At 40.7% G+C, this 18,724-nt stretch overlaps 5 protein-coding genes and 2 long non-coding RNA genes across 8 annotated transcripts; 3 read left to right on the top strand and 4 right to left on the bottom strand.

The window, feature by feature from the left end:
* Positions 1-6: 6 nt before the first annotated feature.
* On the bottom strand, positions 7-2,109 carry LOC116931186 (QRFP-like peptide receptor). Its single transcript, XM_032938704.2, has 7 exons — positions 1,873-2,109; positions 1,592-1,782; positions 1,403-1,520; positions 1,145-1,337; positions 906-1,063; positions 792-837; positions 7-713 (listed from the first exon to the last, which is right to left on the bottom strand). The coding sequence occupies exons 1-7, from the start codon at positions 2,107-2,109 to the stop codon at positions 121-123; spliced, it is 1,536 nt and encodes a 511-aa protein (XP_032794595.2). The 3' UTR covers positions 7-120.
* LOC116931201 lies at positions 588-3,036 on the top strand. 2 transcript variants are annotated; one of them, XR_006651450.1, is made up of 6 exons: positions 588-721; positions 916-1,051; positions 1,166-1,384; positions 1,450-1,894; positions 2,028-2,188; positions 2,931-3,036. It is a non-coding gene; the product is annotated as an uncharacterized LOC116931201 (long non-coding RNA). The 2 variants fall into 2 exon arrangements; XR_006651449.1 differs by lacking the exon at positions 2,931-3,036 and having other exon boundaries at positions 2,028-2,615.
* Positions 2,512-4,502, bottom strand: LOC116931189. The gene is made up of 6 exons (XM_032938706.2): positions 4,366-4,502; positions 4,156-4,230; positions 3,100-4,089; positions 2,957-3,025; positions 2,817-2,879; positions 2,512-2,753 (listed from the first exon to the last, which is right to left on the bottom strand). The coding sequence occupies exons 1-6, from the start codon at positions 4,378-4,380 to the stop codon at positions 2,622-2,624; spliced, it is 1,344 nt and encodes a 447-aa protein (XP_032794597.1). The 5' UTR covers positions 4,381-4,502; the 3' UTR covers positions 2,512-2,621.
* A 152-nt stretch (positions 4,503-4,654) lies between these two features.
* On the top strand, positions 4,655-7,157 carry LOC116931199. Its single transcript, XR_006651448.1, has 6 exons — positions 4,655-5,126; positions 5,216-6,127; positions 6,206-6,394; positions 6,466-6,546; positions 6,607-6,710; positions 7,010-7,157. It is a non-coding gene; the product is annotated as an uncharacterized LOC116931199 (long non-coding RNA).
* A 114-nt stretch (positions 7,158-7,271) lies between these two features.
* LOC116931193 (tol-Pal system protein TolA) lies at positions 7,272-8,568 on the bottom strand. Its single transcript, XM_032938716.2, has 3 exons — positions 8,409-8,568; positions 8,226-8,300; positions 7,272-8,099 (listed from the first exon to the last, which is right to left on the bottom strand). Exons 1-3 carry the CDS (start codon positions 8,418-8,420, stop codon positions 7,578-7,580), a joined length of 609 nt encoding a protein of 202 aa, XP_032794607.2. The 5' UTR covers positions 8,421-8,568; the 3' UTR covers positions 7,272-7,577.
* A 1,833-nt stretch (positions 8,569-10,401) lies between these two features.
* On the top strand, positions 10,402-13,236 carry LOC116931188 (retinal dehydrogenase 1). The gene is made up of 14 exons (XM_032938705.2): positions 10,402-10,563; positions 10,662-10,766; positions 10,901-11,002; positions 11,062-11,227; positions 11,401-11,465; positions 11,530-11,655; positions 11,732-11,845; positions 11,917-12,019; positions 12,083-12,136; positions 12,204-12,331; positions 12,386-12,550; positions 12,613-12,770; positions 12,844-12,918; positions 12,982-13,236. Exons 1-14 carry the CDS (start codon positions 10,537-10,539, stop codon positions 13,046-13,048), a joined length of 1,455 nt encoding a protein of 484 aa, XP_032794596.2. The 5' UTR covers positions 10,402-10,536; the 3' UTR covers positions 13,049-13,236.
* A 562-nt stretch (positions 13,237-13,798) lies between these two features.
* On the bottom strand, positions 13,799-18,299 carry LOC116931184 (lysosomal alpha-mannosidase). The gene is given in 20 exon segments (XM_032938702.2): positions 13,799-14,112; positions 14,174-14,323; positions 14,390-14,631; positions 14,696-14,961; positions 15,021-15,138; positions 15,198-15,417; positions 15,477-15,679; positions 15,789-15,982; positions 16,041-16,219; positions 16,221-16,244; positions 16,306-16,525; positions 16,590-16,723; positions 16,784-16,920; positions 16,979-17,081; positions 17,152-17,254; positions 17,317-17,502; positions 17,597-17,678; positions 17,740-17,793; positions 17,856-17,904; positions 18,112-18,299. Coding segments are annotated over 20 exon segments (2,982 nt in total). The 5' UTR covers positions 18,220-18,299; the 3' UTR covers positions 13,799-13,902.
* Between the last annotated feature and the right edge of the window lie 425 nt (positions 18,300-18,724).

Genomic DNA, 18,724 nt, shown 5'->3' with positions numbered 1-18,724 from the left:
TTAGATAATTTATTTAAAATTCATCAGAGATTACATTTACGAAAAAGAATTTTCATATATATAAAATAAGGTTAATTTAAAAAATAATAACTGGTAAAAATAATTCGGAACGAAAAATTGTCATTCCAAAAAAGTTTGGCGGGTTTTATTGCCGTTCTTAGAGGTCGACTGCGTCACCTCAGCATGGACCAATTTGTGGACGGTAAAGATGGCTAACTCATTGGCTTGAGGGCGTATGATGCCCGGTTCTTCCATTAGGACTATGGGTTGAACTAGATGATGAGAACCACGGCGTTCCAGTTGTTGTGCCAAATGATCCTGTTGTTGTTCATCACAGAGACCCACTTTCCTTTCAGTCCCACAGCAAGACAAATTGCGGATTTGTCCACATAGCTTTTCGCTGCAGTTACTCATAGTTTTTTTCAGTGGTTCGTTGAGCTGAGAATAGAGCCATGGATTGACAACAGTATTCAATACCGAAAGGAATACCAGTGTGCTTTTAAGCATCGACAATCCGCTAGTGTTTTCTTCGTCTACGAACATCGTAACCATAACAAAAATCCAGTTGGGCATTCGACAAAAGAAGAACCAGAACACGAGCCAGAAAAGTGCCCATGCTATCCGTTTCTTCCTGGCAAGATGGAGGTTGGAGGAATCCCCTGTTCCAATTGGCGAGCGAACCCAAAGAAAATGGCCGATTCGTCCATAAAGTACTACAAAGGTAATAAATAACAAATACGAGTAACCGAATTGTATAATGCAAGACTGAAAAAGAGTCAATTGAGGCTTACCCACAAAGAGTAGAAATAATGGAACGAAAATGGCTCCGCACAACATCTAAACGTTAATGGCATATTTTGACATTCGTAAATTGAAATCACTAGTTTCTAAAAGCAAATACTTACGACATGATAGGCGGGGTAGATTTTCGGACCCAATTTAGTGTTGTTGTTGCAAGAAGGAAAGACGCTGCAAAAATCCATTCCAATTTCAGGGTCAGGAATGTCATCAACTAAGATGAAATAGTAAATGCGCCATATCCAGAAGGAAGGTAAAGCGATTCCTTTCGAAATGTTTTCATAATGTAGCAGCAGCCAAATGCAATCAGGCAAGGTTAATGAAATTGTTTGTCATCTATTTTTACCAATCGAAACGATCCAAACAGCTATGATGCAGCCCACGATAGGCCAACCAGGTTTGGCTTTCATTGTATGTGGTTGCATCTTGACCACGCAAACGTAACGGTCATATGCAATCAGACACAAAATGAGTGCATTACTCAAGATGGCGGCGCTTTGCAAAAACGGGAAGCTGACACAACCGAGCCGTCCAAAATCCTAGCATTCAAATTTTGAACTTGAAAAGCAAACATGACTTGCAAACGGTAAGTCAGCATATATACCCAAATATTTAAATCATGAATAACGGAAGATATTTCTGTCGGTGTAGTGCTGCTGACAGTCAACAAGTCACTTAGAGCTAGAGCTCCAATAAGGACATTGGTTTTCGACCACGACGATCTATATATGGATGTGCAGGTAAAGATTATGAAATAACGGTATTCCTAGAAAATCAAGCCAGGTGGACTTACCTGCGAATGCCAATGGCGACGAGCATGCGCACATTGCTGATACTGGCCCAAATCAAACACCCGACAAACAGCACCGTCATCGATACTTTAAACCATACGGGAAGCACAATGACGTCACTGAGTGCCACATAGCCATCGAGTCCGAGTACGTCGACAATATCGCTGATGTTGACATCGGACAATTCCCAAACCTGATGCAATCATTGGGGAACAAACGAATGCCAAATACGTTGTAATTATTGAAAGAAAAAAAAAAGGGAAAAAGAATTCAAGTTATTCACCCATTCGCCATCGGTTTTGTTGGTATGATAGAGCAATTGCAGCCGACATAATATCTCGATGGTGATATTTGCTAAATCAGACAAATTCACTTGTTTTTGTTTGGCCAATTCAACCGGCTTGATTGCCCTCTCCGGATGATCGACGACCCACAAAGATTCTTGCGAAGGATTCCCCAAGCGTGACCATTCCAGGACGCTTCGGCTCGGAGCAACTGTCGGTCCACTGAACACAATCATCTCATCAGGGACACACGGAGTGAATCCGGAAGCGCGACTGAAACCACATCGCCCGATTTGACGTCTAATACCATTATCCGTAAACTTTTGTCTCACTTTTTTTTTCGTGCGCAAGATCACCCGTATGGTGTCCTCGTGCGTCGTTTTACCGTTGAACGCACACAAACCACGTCAAAAGGAAACCATGCGGGACCTATTTAGCCGATAACACTGTTTGTTTACGGCCTGATTAACCAACGTGGATTATCAGTAATTTTTTTTCTTCCAACTTGTGGCTATTGATTTGTTTTGTTTTTAGATTTCGTGAATTTTCTGATCTTTTTTTTTTTTTATTTGAAATGTATTGAGATTGATCGGCACATTTGAAGCGATTGGAACTTACGCGAATGTTCCGTAAAATAATTATGGGACCAAAATTGAAATATAATTAGGTCGCACAGTAAAAAAAAAATATTAATAATAATAATAACAGAAACACAGGAGAATTTTGGAAAAAAAAAGATTCCCTACACCTAAAAACCAGATTGGGTGCTTAGTGGGTGACTATCTGGCTGTTCAGTTGTAATTTCTTGTGTCGCCTCATCGGCTGCAATTTCATCCTTCAAGACAATGTTAACCAATGTGGTGCTCTCCTCCGGTTCCGCCTGAATGAAAACAGCAACCCAAATTAGTTTTTCAACCACAAAATTGCAATTTTTTTAAAATACCAAATCTTTTGTGGTCGAATCCAGTCGGACGTCACTGATTGCAATAGAGGAATCGGTCGTCACCTGACATTTTCAAGTTTGAAATAATTATTTGATCATTTTTTTATTTTCTAGGAAAATGTTCAAGGTTGATGACTCACCGCTTCAATAGAATCGTCCGCGTGAGCGATTTTTATCGTCGAGCTTGGCTGGATCTCCGTCTGTTCAGCCTAATTATGAGGTAATAGTTGTTTATTTTATAAAATATCTGTTCAAACAATACGCAATTTCTTTCAAATTGTACCTCATCTGCAGATGGGCTGTCTGTGGGCTTGACCTCTTTCTCGCCAAGCTGCTGCTCTACAATTGCAGCCAATTTGGTGTCTACTGCTTCTGTGGTGATTGCCAAATCGTCACCAGCAAGGCCGTCGTTATTCAAAAGCAAAGTGGATTCAGTCTCTGTGGCTACTTCGTCATTGGAAATTTCCGGTTGGATGGTCGTCTGAATTTCTTTGAACAATTCATCGGTTGAGCCGGATCCTTCAGCGGCATCAATTTTGAAAACTTCAGCGGCACCAGAGCCTTCATCGTTATTTGTGGAATCGATCAAGGGCTGGCCAGATCCTTCGCTGACTTCAGAGTCTTCAACCTGGGCCACTTTAACCAATGATTCTTCGATCAAAGCGACTTTGAGGACGGACAATGTCGTGCTTTCCTCCACCGGCTCGTTGACAGGGCTGAGAGTGGCGACGTCTTGTTCAGTGGCCGTTTCACTTTGACCCAAGACTTCATCGGCCAACAGTTTCTCGTGCGTTGTAGTCACTGAAAGGCCATCGTCTTCAGCATCGGCCAACAGCTTCTCGTGCGTTGTAGTCACTGAAAGGCCATCGTCTTCAGCATCGGCCAACAGCTTCTCGTGCGTCGTAGTCGCGGGCACGGCGTTGTCCACTGGATCGGCCAATATTTTCTCTTGCGTCGTGGTGACTTCAGCGACAGCGTCCTCGACGTCAGCCACGACGTCCGTCAAAGTGACAGCTTGACTCTGGGCCTCAGTTACTGGAACGACCGCTTCATCTGCCGCAACGACAGGTGCCTCTGACGCCTGATGTTTGGTGTCTCTCACTACCGGTTTGACGGAGACGAAATCGTCCCCTTGCAGGATGAATTCATGGCTGTCATTCTCCACGGAGTCGTCACCAGAAATCGGTTGCCAAGGTTGGTCGATATCGTTGTAGGCAAATTTGTGTTTCTTTTCCAATTGCCGAACGTATTTTTCGTAATTCAGTCGCTCATCCTGTTACATTGCGTTGTTATAAGCATTTTTTTATATAATTTTCTTTGTTGCACGTTTATAGCATACCTCAGTTCCAGCTTGCGGAGATTTAACCGGAAATCCATTTACAATGACAGCCCCAATGAGAGCGATCCAAATCAACTAGGAAAATTTAAATCGCGTTTAATAGTGGCAGCTAGAAAAATGTCACTTGAAGATGAAATCCATTTTTGGCAGTGTGCGAGAAAAAAAAAGAAGCTAGCAATCAAACGAGAAGGAAAAGCAAGAAAAATGTACCTGTTGAACGGCCATGTTGCGATTAAAAGTTGGTGGCAAGTTTCCGGCTGTGAATGAAACTCACCGAAAGCGAGTTAAGATCTGATGTGAAGTTTTCTTCCGGGGGCCCCTTCTTATATAGGCGGAGACGGCCCTAAAGCAAAATGTAGAAATACAAGAGCAAGAAGAAAAAATGAACGCAAGAAGAGAGGGGCGGGTTCTAGCCCGCCTGGGCGCACGGCTCCCTCATTTGGAGGAATGTGTCTGTACGAGGAGGGACAGGCCCTCATTTCTTTGCTTCTTCTTATTCGTCCTTTGTTTTTCTTTTTGCACGTTTAAAAAGAAGAGGGAGGTTTGAAAATAAAAAATTACCAATAATAAAAGCAGGAACTATTAGAAGCAGAGACTCGAGACTACGTCGTAAAACGATTCAAAGTCACGAAAACAAAATTTTCCATGGAAAGCGGAAGAAAGAAAAGCAAAGATTAAATAGAGAAGAATTGCACATTGTGAACGTTACCTTTTGCGAGCGAATAAATCAGCCCACAAAAGTATCGCAAGAGATTGATAAATCGCCCTTCCCATAAAAATACCGGGCCAGCAACATTCTTAGCTTTTAGCTGTCACACACCAACCGTGAGTATAGATAACCTGTCTGGTGTAAGTGTAACAACCATCAAGGATGTTTGGCGGTGCAAGGCTGCGTCCGGTCATCCGGTAAGTACTTTAGTCCGGTGGCCGAATATACAGCGACGTGCCGGCGGGTGCTGACGGGTTTCTGGGTATGTTCGTTTGTTGTTTTATTTATTTTTATTTTATTTTATTTTTACTTGATTGCTTTTGTTGTTCTGTTGTTGTGTTTTTTTTCTAGAAATCACGTCTGGCAATTTCACTGTAATCCGGCTACCTGGCAAACAACCGAGAAAGGACGAACGGAGAAGGTTTGCACCCATAATTTACGATGAGTGGTGTCTCGGGGAGTGGCGCCGAGCTGCTTTTCTTTCCCTAGCAGCGTGTATGAAAAGAAAAACCCTGAATTGCGCAACGTCTCGTAGTTGTTTTGAGTTCAAAACTTGGGAGAAGGAAGCAAGAGACATAATTGGGGGTCAGCTTCATCCATTGCGCCATTTCGTTTGGCGTCGATCCTTTTCTGCACTTAAACTATTTCTGCAACTACTTCCTCACGAAGGCGAATTCCTTTCGAGCAGTATCTCTTTTCTTTTGAAGAGAAATATTTTCGTGATTGGATATGCAAATAAATCAAACCACTATGTTCAAACTAAGGAGAAGATTATCATTAAAAGCACGAAAACGAAGAAGAGGAAGACCGACCAATTTTTACCACGAAAATCAACCGCCATTAAGAGTCGTTCACCCTTGACGACCAAGAACTATACTGTGCTCGGGCGCGTCCTTCATCCAAACACAAAGGCAGAAGAAGAAAAATACCCCCGTCGACCACTAAACTTCCTCACCTCGAAGATCGGCGAGACCCTATTTACGTCAAAACATTTGTTGCATTCCGATGGACTGATGCGTCCCAAGGTGACACGGCGATGAGAAACCTCAAAGAGAAAAAACCGCAAAAGAAACAACAGCAAAAAATCTCATACATTGGATATAATAACACAAGGCGACACACACACCTTTGGTCGGACGGGTTATTTTATTCACACGGCACTCATTTGAAGTAAGAAAGGAAAAAGAAAAACAAGAAAAGTTTAAAAGTTATTGAAGAATAAAGATTGTTGATGAGACATCTAAAAATGAAGGGGAAAAAAAAGTACAGTTGATTGACCCTCAAGCTTTTGTTTAACAAATACAATTTTATCTGAATCTTGTTTTTTTTTTTCTTCTTTAGAATTCGTGTCTCTCCCTGAGAACAGGATATACATTGACGGAGTTCACGGACCGGTTTACTCTTCTTCTCATTTGCATACGTTTGAGATCTATATGCCGGTTCTTCACCTAATCATTCGTCAAGATGAGCTTCGGCAGAGGAATAACTAGAGGCTATATGAAAAAAATAAATAAATAAATAAGAATCAAGGTCGCTCTTTTGTTCTTGAATATTTTTTTAAACATTTATTTTATTCTTTTCCCCTTTCTTTTCCCATTTAGGTAATGTCAGTTACACAGACGATGATATGGGCTCGACAGTCGTTCTTCCAAGTAATTTCACGGACATATTGGGGCGCCACGGTGAAAATCCTCGTGTTATTTAGCTGCAATTTTTTGTTAACTTGGTTTATTTGTCTTGAGGCTTTTATGGTGCACGACAAAAGCCAACCAGCCTAGCAGGACTTCGAATCAGACACGCAGGAAATGACCAAATGGTCAAGTCAACTAGCGTCCTTGAATCGAAGGTAACTATTATTACTCATTCGGCAGAGTCGGAAATTTTAACAATAAGACGTAAAAAAACTGGGTGGGAAGTTATCAACGCCGGAAACAATGCCGTGGCTTTTTTCTTTTTCATTCCAAGTTCGCCATTTTTTTTTTTTTTATCCACGTATTTTTGTCCTAAATAATTGAGTTGCTTTAGATTACGTTCCGACCTGGGTCTCGCTTAATTTTCATATTGTATGCACCAATTTGGGAGAATGTATGTCAATAACGCTGGACAAAAACCAAAAAGAGACTCTAATTATCTTAATTGATCTAGTTATACAGCAGTTTGAAGACGTTGTATGAAAAAACAACGAAAAGGTCCGTTATTCAGACAACCGTCCGAGCCATAGAGACAAGGCGGATAGCAAGGACGTTGGAGTGCACTCACCTTTTTATTGAAGTCGAAAGCAAAAAAAAAAAAAGAGGTAGACCTTTTTTTATTTTCTACAACGCCCCAAGAAAATTGCATTCTTATTGTATACTCGACCCTTCCGACTGAATTTTTTTCTTCGTATAAAAGAAAACGACTTAACGGATTTGATAATAACGTTCACCTTGTATTTTGTTTTCCTTTGTTTTTACAATTTTAGTTATATTCAGGACGAACGATAAAAAAAAGGACGACTCGTATGTGATGGTCTGAACAATTGGCGATGAAAGAGCAGAAGACAAAAGCAGGGCGAAGACGAGAAATGAAATCTTTATGTTGGCTTGATGCTGTAAAGACGTTATCAGATTACTGGCGTATACATGACATTCTTTTTTTACTTCTTAGGATGTTGAACTGCAGCAAGTGATAAACCATGGTGCTGGCTCGATGACCAGCGCTGTTTGTCGCTACCTTATACGGCGGAACCTGATTCTTCTACCTTGACAACAGCAGGTTCGTCTACAACGACGGTAGTAGGTTCATCCGCAATGACTACGGCGGGTTCTTCGTTTACTGTAACAGCAGTTTCATCAGATTTTTCTGTTACCGCTACTGGTTCATCCGCAACAACAACGGTGGGTTCATTTACGATGATTGCAGCTTCAGCCGCAACAACGGCTGCATCAACCTGCTCAGTTTTTTCTTCAACAGCGACCTCTGTCTTTGTAGATTTCTTTTCACTTTCAGGATGGCACACTTTGGTGGACGCGTCGTCAGCCAGGACGGTGGTCTTGTCTTCGGAAACGGCTTTGATTATCACTTCGTCAGCTTGAACATTTTGGGCCGTTGTTTCCACCGCTTTGACTTCTTCAGCCTTTTTGGCCTCCTCGGTTGTCGCTGCTACTTTAGCTGATTCTTCAGTTGCTTTGGCCGCTGCTTCTTCGGCTGCTTTAGCCTCGGCTGCCTCTTTATCACGAATGGCCTTAGGCTTCCACTGTTTTTTCCCCCAAATTGTTTGCGGCAACACGTGAGTCGGCAATCGCGGGAAAATGTAAGTAGAAAAAGAAACAACAAAATTAAATCCGCAAACGTCCTTTTTGTGACACAACTGTGCGTTTACCTTAGCTCGTTTGTTTTGAGGGATTGGCCCGGCCTCCAGCACCGTCACGCCGATGAGAAAAACAACAATCAGAACCTAACGCGGAGAAGAAAAAAACAAATCTTCGTTAGTCTACACAGCAAGGTAGGAAAAAAACCTTGGGCACTTGATAGAAGTAACGACTAATTGTTAAGTTAATCTCACCGAAAAACGCATAATTTTAAGAAAAGTGGTTTTTGTTATGGTTGCTAGTCACAAGAGCCACGCGTGTCAGATCTCGCTGGACTGTCAAGAGTAGATGGAAAGTTTTCGCCTTTATATAGTTGTAGGACGTTTCCTCTCTCTCTTTCTCGCCTTTGCTTTGTTGAACAAGACCTCGGCAACCGTCTGCGGCTTCCCAAAATGGCCGTTTGGCGTATACGAGAACCATGAAGAGCTGGTAGATGACGAGGATTATTTAAAAGCGTTGAGAAAGAGAGAGAAAAAAGAGAGAACATCGCGACGCATTAGAATCATGGTCTCTATTAGGGTTTATTTTTTTTCTTTCTTTCGTTTGTGAAAGTGACCAGCTGGTAGTTGAGACAGGATGAAAGACGAGTTTGGGAAAAGTGCGAGCTAGCAAACGTTCGTTAACGGGCCATCGCCGACTATGTACATTTGTGTTAATTCAGAAAAGTCCTTGACTACCTGACGGCATAAACTGTAGTCATCTATAACATCAAGCTAGCAGCTAAGGCTATTAGCCACCAAGGACAGGCTAACCGGGGTTGGATAGTCTGGTGTATTTTCACTTTTTTGTGTGTGTTGCCTTTTCTTGTATTGGGCTTCTTCCTCTGATTATTTATTAGTGACGTGAAGCGATGCTCCACTTTTCGGGACGAGTGAAAGTGAAGACGATTCAACCATTTTCAGTGTCAAGGTGTGCTCCGAATACAAAGGATGATACAACGAAAGAACATCATTTTCACGCCCCAAACGAACTTCGATTGCTTTCTCCGGTCCGGTCACTCCCAGTTTCCCAAACTTGTTTATTGTACCTGTCCGATAATCTTAATTATATTCATTTTACCCCGGGGTTTTTTTTTTCTCGAATGGTCAACGTCCTGCCAGTTGAATTTCTCTTCTCTACGAAGGGACGTATCTGGATGGAAAGAACTTGCTAAAACCGTTAGCGTGTATTGGAAAAGAGAGTCGTTTACCCTTCTAGCGCAATATGATGAGTTTGAAGACTCATTTAAATCCACACAAGTGCCTTGAACGATTTCTCTTTTTTAAAACAAATCATCTCCGTTACACACAGGCACAAGATTAATTTTTTTTTTTTCAAAAGTAGGTTAAGGCCTTGACACGGCAAAGATATGAGCAGAAACAAGACGCGAAAGAGGATTACTTAAGCGCATGGTTCGAACCAGACAATTATGTATACACCGACGAACAGCTGACACTTTTACCAACATATTTGCAGAAAAATTTCCCATCTTGGTTTTTTTATTTATCAATATTTCTCGCCTGTTTTCTCTTTCTTTTCGTTTTTCGGAAAACAAGAAAAGTCATATCAGGAGATTCTGCTGGAATAACACGTATCCAAATAATCGGGCACTATTCTGGAAGGAAGCTCGAATAAGCCTGTCTATCATGTCGTTGGGGATCATATGCGCGTCGTTGAATTGTTGCTTGATTAACTTTTTCAGGAAAATAGTCTTTGATATGGAGTTTGATTTCATAAAGGGTTAGAAAGCTTAAATCCAACAGTAGGAAAAACAAACTAGTTTGCCCGGTTTTATGTTATATGCTAATTATTCCAAAGAAACATTACCATTTTATTTACTCAAAAACTATTGTTTTAAACTTTGGGTGACTTTTAATTCGATTCACTTATGGCTTGAATTAAGAAGGAAACGAATAATTTCGATTGTGACGAGAATTGATATTGTGTCACGAAGCTGAAATTATGTCCCGAAACTGGTAGATGTCGTTGCAGGAGGTAAACATACCGATTGAATGCCGTGGCGTTTTAAAATATAAATTGGTTCCTAACATAGAACATATTTCTGTACTATTTTAAAGCTATAATAATAGTAGATTGTTACTGATAACTCGCCAATATCTAGGTGATTTGTTTGTATTTCAATCATGACTTTCATAAAAGTCACTCTGTGAGATTTTGACATAGCAGATGATAACCCTAGCATGGCAAATATGTCATGCGAGATAGAACGTCTACCCGGGAGGAGGTTACGTTATATAAAACTGAGGTTGAGATGGAACCTGGCAATCGAGCAACGACCTATCTACCTTTAAGACGTCACCGTGATAGCATCTCTACAGCACCATGGCTCCAGAAATTAAGTTTACAAAAGTATTTACAATCTTTTCATAAATATTTTTTAAAAGCTTGTGTTGGCCTCCTGTTGATTATAATTGCTGCAATATTTTTTTGTTATTTATTTCTTTTAGCTGTTCATAAATGGGCAATTTGTTGACTCACAAAGTGGGAAGACCTTCCCAGTTGTCAACCCATCAACAGGCAAAGTTATCTGTCAAGTCAGTGAAGGTGATAAGGTGTGTATACATATCACACATGCATGTTTAATGTTTATGCTAGTATAGGTTGCCCCAGTGTGGAACAGCCTTGCCAACTGGCAAGGCTGTATAGAAGGATACAAGTAAACCTAACGTATATTATTTCTCACTAGGCTGACATTGACCTAGCTGTTGAAGCTGCAAATGAGGCTTTCAAATTAGGCTCAACATGGAGAACCATGGATGCGTCAGCAAGAGGTCGTTTGATGGAAAAGGTAATATGATAAATATTTATGTTTATGTCTTAATTTATATTCAAACTTTGGTTTTACAGTTAGCTGGACTCATGGAAAGGGATATGCATTACTTGGCCCAGTTGGAAACTTATAACAATGGCAAACCATTGAAAGATGCTGTGTTTGATATTTATGGTGCAATTTATGCCCTCAAGTACTATGCTGGATGGGCAGACAAGATCCATGGCCAGAGTATTCCAGCAGGTATTTGCATATGCTTGTGTCTCCTTTTTTGTTTGCTAGACATTCAAGGGTAGTAGTGGTTGATTGCATAATGTAGAGTGAGAATTTTTGGCTAACGGGATGATGGATGATAGCCAACGTAATACGGTGAAGGTCAATCGTCGTGCTAATTATTTACTGCTTTCTTTTGACAGATGGAAATGTGTTTGTGGTGACGCGAAAGGAGCCGGTTGGTGTGGCTGGACAAATCATTCCTTGGGTATTAAATATTTTGTGGATATAATAGAGCAAAAACACGAGTTTGACTATTATTTTTCTATCAGAACTTTCCAATTCTCATGTTGGCTTGGAAATGGGGTCCTGCTCTGGCTACTGGATGCACTGTCGTCATGAAACCAGCAGAGCAAACGCCATTGACCGCTCTCTATATGGCTCATTTAACTATCGAAGTATAACCAATTTCTGTGTCAAATGGTTCAACCGACACTTTGGTATAGCCTGTTTACCGAATGTTCTTTTTCTTAGGCCGGATTTCCACCTGGAGTTATCAACGTTGTGAATGGTTTCGGAGCTACTGCCGGAGCGGCCTTGGCTTCACATGAACGTGTTCAAAAGATTGCGTTCACAGGTTCTACTGCAGTAAGTATCCATGGTCACCTAATTCTAATTTTCTTTGGTACTATTGAAAATAATGACGAAAAAAATGTTAGGTTGGCAAACTAATCATGGAAGCTGCAGCAAAGAGTAATTTGAAGCGTGTCAGTTTGGAATTGGGAGGGAAGTCCCCAATCGTCGTTTTCCCGGATGTCGACCGTTCGTATAACAAAGTCATCCGTTCACCGTTTTATCTACTAATGTAATATCATTCTAAACTAGTGGATAAAGCGGTGCAGACCTGTCACAATGCAGTCTTTGCCAACATGGGACAATGTAACATGAGCGTCTCATTCTCTTCTGTACCACTAAATGCTGATTATGTTTCTTTACTTACGATCAGGTTGCTGCGCTGGTACGCGTACGTTCGTTCATGAATCCATATATGACCAGTTTGTAGAGAAAGCTACCGAGCTGGCACGCAAGAGAAAGTTGGGTGACCCGTTCGGGGAAGTTGATCAAGGACCTCAGGTAGGGAGACATTAAATTTCATACCTCAGTTCGCCTAAACAATATCTTTCTTAGGTCAGCGAATTGCAATTCAACAGAATCATGGCACTAATTGAAGCTGGCAAGAAAGAAGGAGCTGGCCTGAAAGTCGGTGGACAGAGACATGGACCCGAAGGATATTTCATTGAACCCACTGTGTTTGTAGATGTCCAGGATGACATGAGGATTGCAAAAGAAGAGGTTTGGTTGTCCTTTTCACACAGCTATTGTTTCTATGTAATCTGAATACGTTTCGTTTTTAGATTTTTGGACCTGTCCAACAAATCATGAAGTTTAGCACCATGGAAGAAGTTATCAAGCGCGCTAACGACACGCACTATGGATTAGCTGCAGGCATTTTAACCAATGACATAAACAGAGCTCTGACTTTTTCGCAGGCAGTAAACGCTGGAACTGTTTGGTAAACTTTATTAAGTGTTAGCAATTTTTCTTTATTTCTAAAGTTCCTTTTTTTCTTTGCCTGACACGCCTAGGGTTAATTGTTTCCTTCACGTGACGGCACAAGCTCCATTTGGTGGATTTAAACAATCCGGAATCGGTCGCGAAATGTAACTTTTGTTTTCTAGCTAGGTCATGTATAGTGAACTTAACGTTTACATTTTTCATTCCAGGGGTGAAGAAGGCATTCATAGCTATCTTGAGATGAAGACGGTGACCATCTCGATGAGCAAGTTCTAAGTTGAAATGTTCCCCCACTTTCTTTTTGTTACGCCATTCTAGTTACTGTTTTCTTCTAAAAGTTTTTGCAAGTCAAAACTTGGGAATAGAATTGGTCTATTTTAAAAAAAGTTAATTAAGAGGGAAAATTTTGTGCAATTACTGTTACGCTTGAGGACGAAAGTTAAAAATTATAATATTCAACTTTGTTTACGTATGACCCCTACTTTTTTTTCCTTCGTTTCTTAGCGAACATTTTGAGCTTTTTGAAGCTGTCATTCTTTTAGGCGAAAACACGTTGCACAAACCTAAGCTTTCGTTGATGCTATTACCTTCTGATGCATGGTCACTTCTGTTTACGTAGCCTATCGTATTCAGGGCGTTCTCTCGAAAATTCGACCTAGTAAAGCGAGCCATCCGTGTAGTGAAGCTGCCTTGGCGGTCTCATTAAAAAGTACCTCATTCGTTACACGGTCAGGGTCATATCAGCTCAAATTGGCGATATTGTAATCCTGCTCGACATTTTTTTTCCTTTTTCTGTTTATAAGATTAATTGGCATTCCCCCACCACATACCTGGCATTATTTTATGCTTTTCCGAAACCGCTACTTATTCGCGTTCTCTCAAGGTTATGGGAAAGTCATACTGTGGCATCACACAACAATTACGTAAGCATAACTAACAATCTCATGAAAACGGAAATACGGAGCAAATTGTAACCTTTGTTTGTTTTTCCTATTGCGTAATTGGCAGAGGTATTTGCTACTTGGATGATAAGCAAAATATTTTATTTTCTACTGACATCTGAAATTTATCAGCTACTTTTACCCTTTTTGCTTGATACCATAATGCACTGTTGCAAATGCGATAGCATTCTAAATGTTGCGAACCAAAGTAAGGATAAACGAGCGAATTTCCATCGGTTTGAGTAGCACAGCCGGAATACGCACCTCCCCCATTTGGTGGCCGGCCTTGCGTTCAGGGGATGCAGCGTTCCAAATCAACCTGTTGGAATCTTTCTTGAACTGATTACCTCCCAGCATGGTCTCTTCCGCCGATGTAATGGTAAAGCCAGGAAACAAACCCTTAAACATACAAACATTTTAATTTTAATTTCATTGCAGTATTGCAGTGTTTCTTATTTACCTCGAGTGATACGGTGACCGTCTGCGACAAAATGGGGTCTTCACCAACATCGTAGATGTGCTCCAATCTTATCAAATATTTCCCTCCCGCTAGCGTTTCCAACGTCAGCAAGTTAACATTGTTTGGCAAAGTTCGGCTGATAGATTGGTACTAATGAAGTGTTTCAAATTATAATGAGTCTGTACGAGAAAAGAAAATTTACTTAGAAATACAAACCTCCGTTTTGTAGAGAGCCGACCATTCCTGATAAGATAGCGTTGAAGGAATAAACGAAATTTGCGGTTGCTTGTAGAGCTCGTGACTGAGCGAACGAGTCAATTTCATAGAATTTGTCTTGTCTCCAAGAATTAAGAAATGGGTACCACGTACAACCAAACCTGTGCCGTAAGCCATTTCGTTAAGTGCTTCTCCCACACCAAAAGCGTCATCATACAGGCAACGTCGATGCACCATTAATTCTGTAATGAATTCAGTTAGAATAATTTTTGTTTATTGAATTTTACTTAGTGTTTTTTTTTTTACCTAGCTCTCCATCGTGCAGACTAGATCCGCCTTGTGGCCGATCGACCAATACTGTCATTTGGTTGCCGATTGAATCTTTGACGAAGATGTGAGAATTTACAGGATAGTAATTGGCTGCTACTGGCTCGGTAACGGTGTAAGGATACGATTCACGAACGTCAAGGACTCGTTCGAGAGTTTGACGTCCGTTTGCATCGGTGTAGAAGGTTTCTTTACTGACCATGTCAGTCGAGATGCGGCTGATAATTTCCTTTCCAATTCCATCCCTGACGAATTTGCAATGCTATTAATGTTGTAGTTAGTAAAACAAGTCGCCTGAACTCACTCGACAGGAATAGGCCCAACAACCCAATCCAGCTCGACATGTTCTTGCCCTTTGTATACGCGGATAGTCTGAGACACCCAGGGATTATAAACTTGATGGATTTCCTGGACGAGATCACCTAGTGACGAAAGTAAAGTTAGCTGATGAGCTCTACTCAAAAATTTTTGAATTATTTACCCGAGTATGTTGTGGTTCTGACACCGCTGCTGGGCATAGCCAATGGATCATTGCCTTCAGGGCGGAAAATATACGCGCCGGATGCGCGTTTATCGGCCTCTGAATTGTCACCACTTTTGCTAGCGTACCACAAAAATTCTTGCTTAAGCGGAGTCATTTTCCCGTTGACTGTTACGGATTTGATAAGGCCAGTCACATCGTCGATTTCTACGCTTACTTTCTGTAACAGAAAATTGTGTCATTAGAATACTTTTTAGGCAGGGAAAAGGAATTTAGTACCTCGTTAGAAATGGAAGATTTGTTTTCTGGTTCTATTGTTTCATCCTCTCCACTTGGCTCTGGTTGGACGAAATAAGATTTGCTTCCAAGTGGAGGTAATTGTCTAGCGAGGAAAACGAGTTCTCGTGTAGCGGTGCTTACTCTACCCGGAAGAGCTTTGACCGATTCCGCGATTGGAATCGACTGTGATGGCATGGTATTCCCTACAAAATATGATTCATTTTTTAAAGTGGTTGAAAGGCACATTCGGCATATGTTCCAATCTTCAAATAAATTTTAATAGCCAAACCTACATAGATAGTCTCAACATACCTAGCGTATCGAGAACTCGGAAATTGGTTCCGGACGCCACTGGAACACGAATATATCTGTCGACTACAAGTGCCATAGAATTGTAGACGTTAATTACAAATTGATTGTTCGTCTCTGATGGTTCGCATTGGCTCATGTTTAGCTGGCAGTAGGACACTTTTGGTAGCGGTGTATTACCAAGCACAAGCTCCTTTCTGTTAAACGAACCATTAGTTTTCCAGTTTTTTAACATCTACATTTGGTTTCACTCACTCGTAATAGGAAGTCTGAATTTTTCGACATTCCTCAACTCCCTTATGAAGTAAGAGGGCGTAGTCTTCGGCGACGTGTTGCTTCTCAGTCCCCGTTACAGCGTCATGATGTTGCATGATCCCCATGGCGTCTTTCATTGTGAAAAGATCGCCTGCTTTAGTAGCACCTTGCCTAGCTAGGCGTCGCATCCATTTGTTTGCAACTCTACCATACGATCAAATCATTTTTACCTTATGCAAAACAAACTTGATTTGATAATTTTTACTTGCAAAAGGTTGCTGGCTTGTCGAATCATGTATTTAGAAGCTGGACGAGATGTGAAATATCCAGTCCAATAAGCGTGCGAATCACTGCCATACGGGAAAAAGTCGTCCGTCTTGGTTGGCCAAGTGACTGCGTGATCATTTAACGCCTTCGTGTAACAACTTGGAGTCGAGTAGAACAAGTTAAAGCGGCTGCCTTCCGTCTGACGAGCGTTTGCGTACCTGTATTACTGGTTCACTGCATTACCCATGAAATGGAAGTTCTGTAATTCATATTATGCTCTACTTGATCAGCTTATCCATGTTCTTAAACCAAACGTTAGCATCTTGGTAATGAAAATCGCTTCCCATTGTCAAAAGGATAGAATCGGTGGCATACGCGTTGGCTTGTTCTTCGCAGTAGTTGAGAAAATCAGTTACCTGTGAAGTATTTAATCAGTTGATTTTGAAGATGCAGTGTATGAATTTTTCGTAATCTACCCTTTGTTCGACGTTGTAATCTTTGGATTTTGGATCATCAATAATCGGTTCGTCGTTGCAGTAAATATCAAAACAGAAACCTGGCGGTGGCTGGTACAAGTTGTAATTCACGGCAGTAAACAACGAACTTTGATTGACTGCAAAATCCAACGAGTCTTTTAATCCATTCTTGTGCTAATTAAAAATGTAGTTTACCTGGAGAGTTACTCGCTTTCCAAATCATTTCCATGGTCTTTTTGGTCGTTCGTTCTCTTTTGTCTTCGTGATCCAGTCGTCCAAAGAACAATCCGTCATAACCCTGAGATTTTAAACAAACTTGTAGTATTTGTTTCTTAACAAGATTTGCATGTCGTAAAATCTATACATACCATTTCAGCAAACAGATTGGCCTGTTCCCGTGAATGGCCGAAAGGATCTATCTGCCAGGCGATCCGGGGACGTCCACATTCACCAAATGTATCGTTCAGAGTACTGTTTAAAAGAAGGTATTATTATTTGATAATAAATGCCTTTGCAAGTGACTAACAGCTTACATCAAGCCAAGCGACATTTGATCAATGATGTCCACGTAATAAGCTGTGGCTTCATCATTCATGCACCAGCCACCGTTGATGAACTCCAATCGACCTTGATTCACCAATTCTCGTACAATACTCTTGGTGGCTTCATTCTGCTCTTCCCACCATCTTGAAAAAAATGCCATTTCCACATAAATAAATCTGAAATTTAAAAAGATGAGTGGTTAATGAATTATTTTTTCAGATGGGTATTATACAATTAATGTATATTCAAATCTTCTTGAAGTATACTAACCGACGATCAGGATGGTCTTTCAGTTCATCTACAACCGAATCGATAATGTACTGGACTCCGGCTTCTTGAATTTGGCTACGAGCTGTTTATTTTCAATGAGTAATTAAGACGGTATAATTGCTGTTACAAATTGTCTTACTTACCTCCATAATAGTATTGATCGACAGTTTTTAACCAGCCGGCATCGTCGTGTGTGTCTTGTTAGAAACGAAATAAGTAATTAAATAAATTGAACTTTATGCAGAATCAGGAAACTTACGAGCTACGAGATGAACGTTGATGAATCCTTCCTTTTCCAGAGGACAAGTCTAGAGAGAAACAAACAAAAACATGTCATTAATGTTCTTTTTGTGAAATACGTCAGAACATCCATATGGCGTGGTTCGCCATATTTTTTAAAATTTTGAATTTTCTTTTGTTATAAATAGTGTACTTCATTGGGTCTCGGACTAATGGCCCTTTGATCAATTATTAAATGTTACGTAACATATCAATGTTTAATTGACAACCTATACCTGGTAGCCACAGTTATCGGCACGTATCGACGGTCTCGCCGATGACTGGTGGATAATTTCAACCATAAGAATAACGCAGACTAGTTTGAGGACAGTGTTGATCCCCATTTTGGTAACACACTTGTAACACAAGAGAAATCTTTCAATTACCACGTACCGCTCGTGGAATGAAGAGCTCAGAGCGTTTATAACTGATTTCCAATTGTTTGTTGTCTTATCTTGTTATCTGATTGTTTACCCAGTTTAAATAAAGCAGCCAATGTCTATCTTGTAGACACTGTAACTCTAGATTGACTTGGATCTTGATAAATTACATACCTGTCATATTATGGTTTCTTCACCAAACGCCATAAGCAGGGTATGACAATTATTCGTAAATCGTTCGTGATGCAAGTGGAACAACGAAGCCCTTGCGAATGGTCGAGGGCGTAGCTACCAAGACGAAACAAAATTTTCCCATGTCGATCCAAAAAAGAAAGACATACGGATGTCAGAGGATAAACTAATATCAGTTTAAATAATTAATCTGGTCTTAGTAAAATGAAGGTCTTGGCACACAGTTCCTTAAACAATGTGGTTTCCTTGGATACAAAAATCTGTGTTTTCCCTTTGT

This window comes from Daphnia magna, linkage group LG9, assembly GCF_020631705.1.
Source record: "Daphnia magna isolate NIES linkage group LG9, ASM2063170v1.1, whole genome shotgun sequence".
NCBI lineage: Eukaryota > Metazoa > Arthropoda > Branchiopoda > Diplostraca > Daphniidae > Daphnia > Daphnia magna.
Note: the sequence above shows the minus strand (reverse complement) of the source record. Positions and strands in the feature narration are given on the sequence as shown.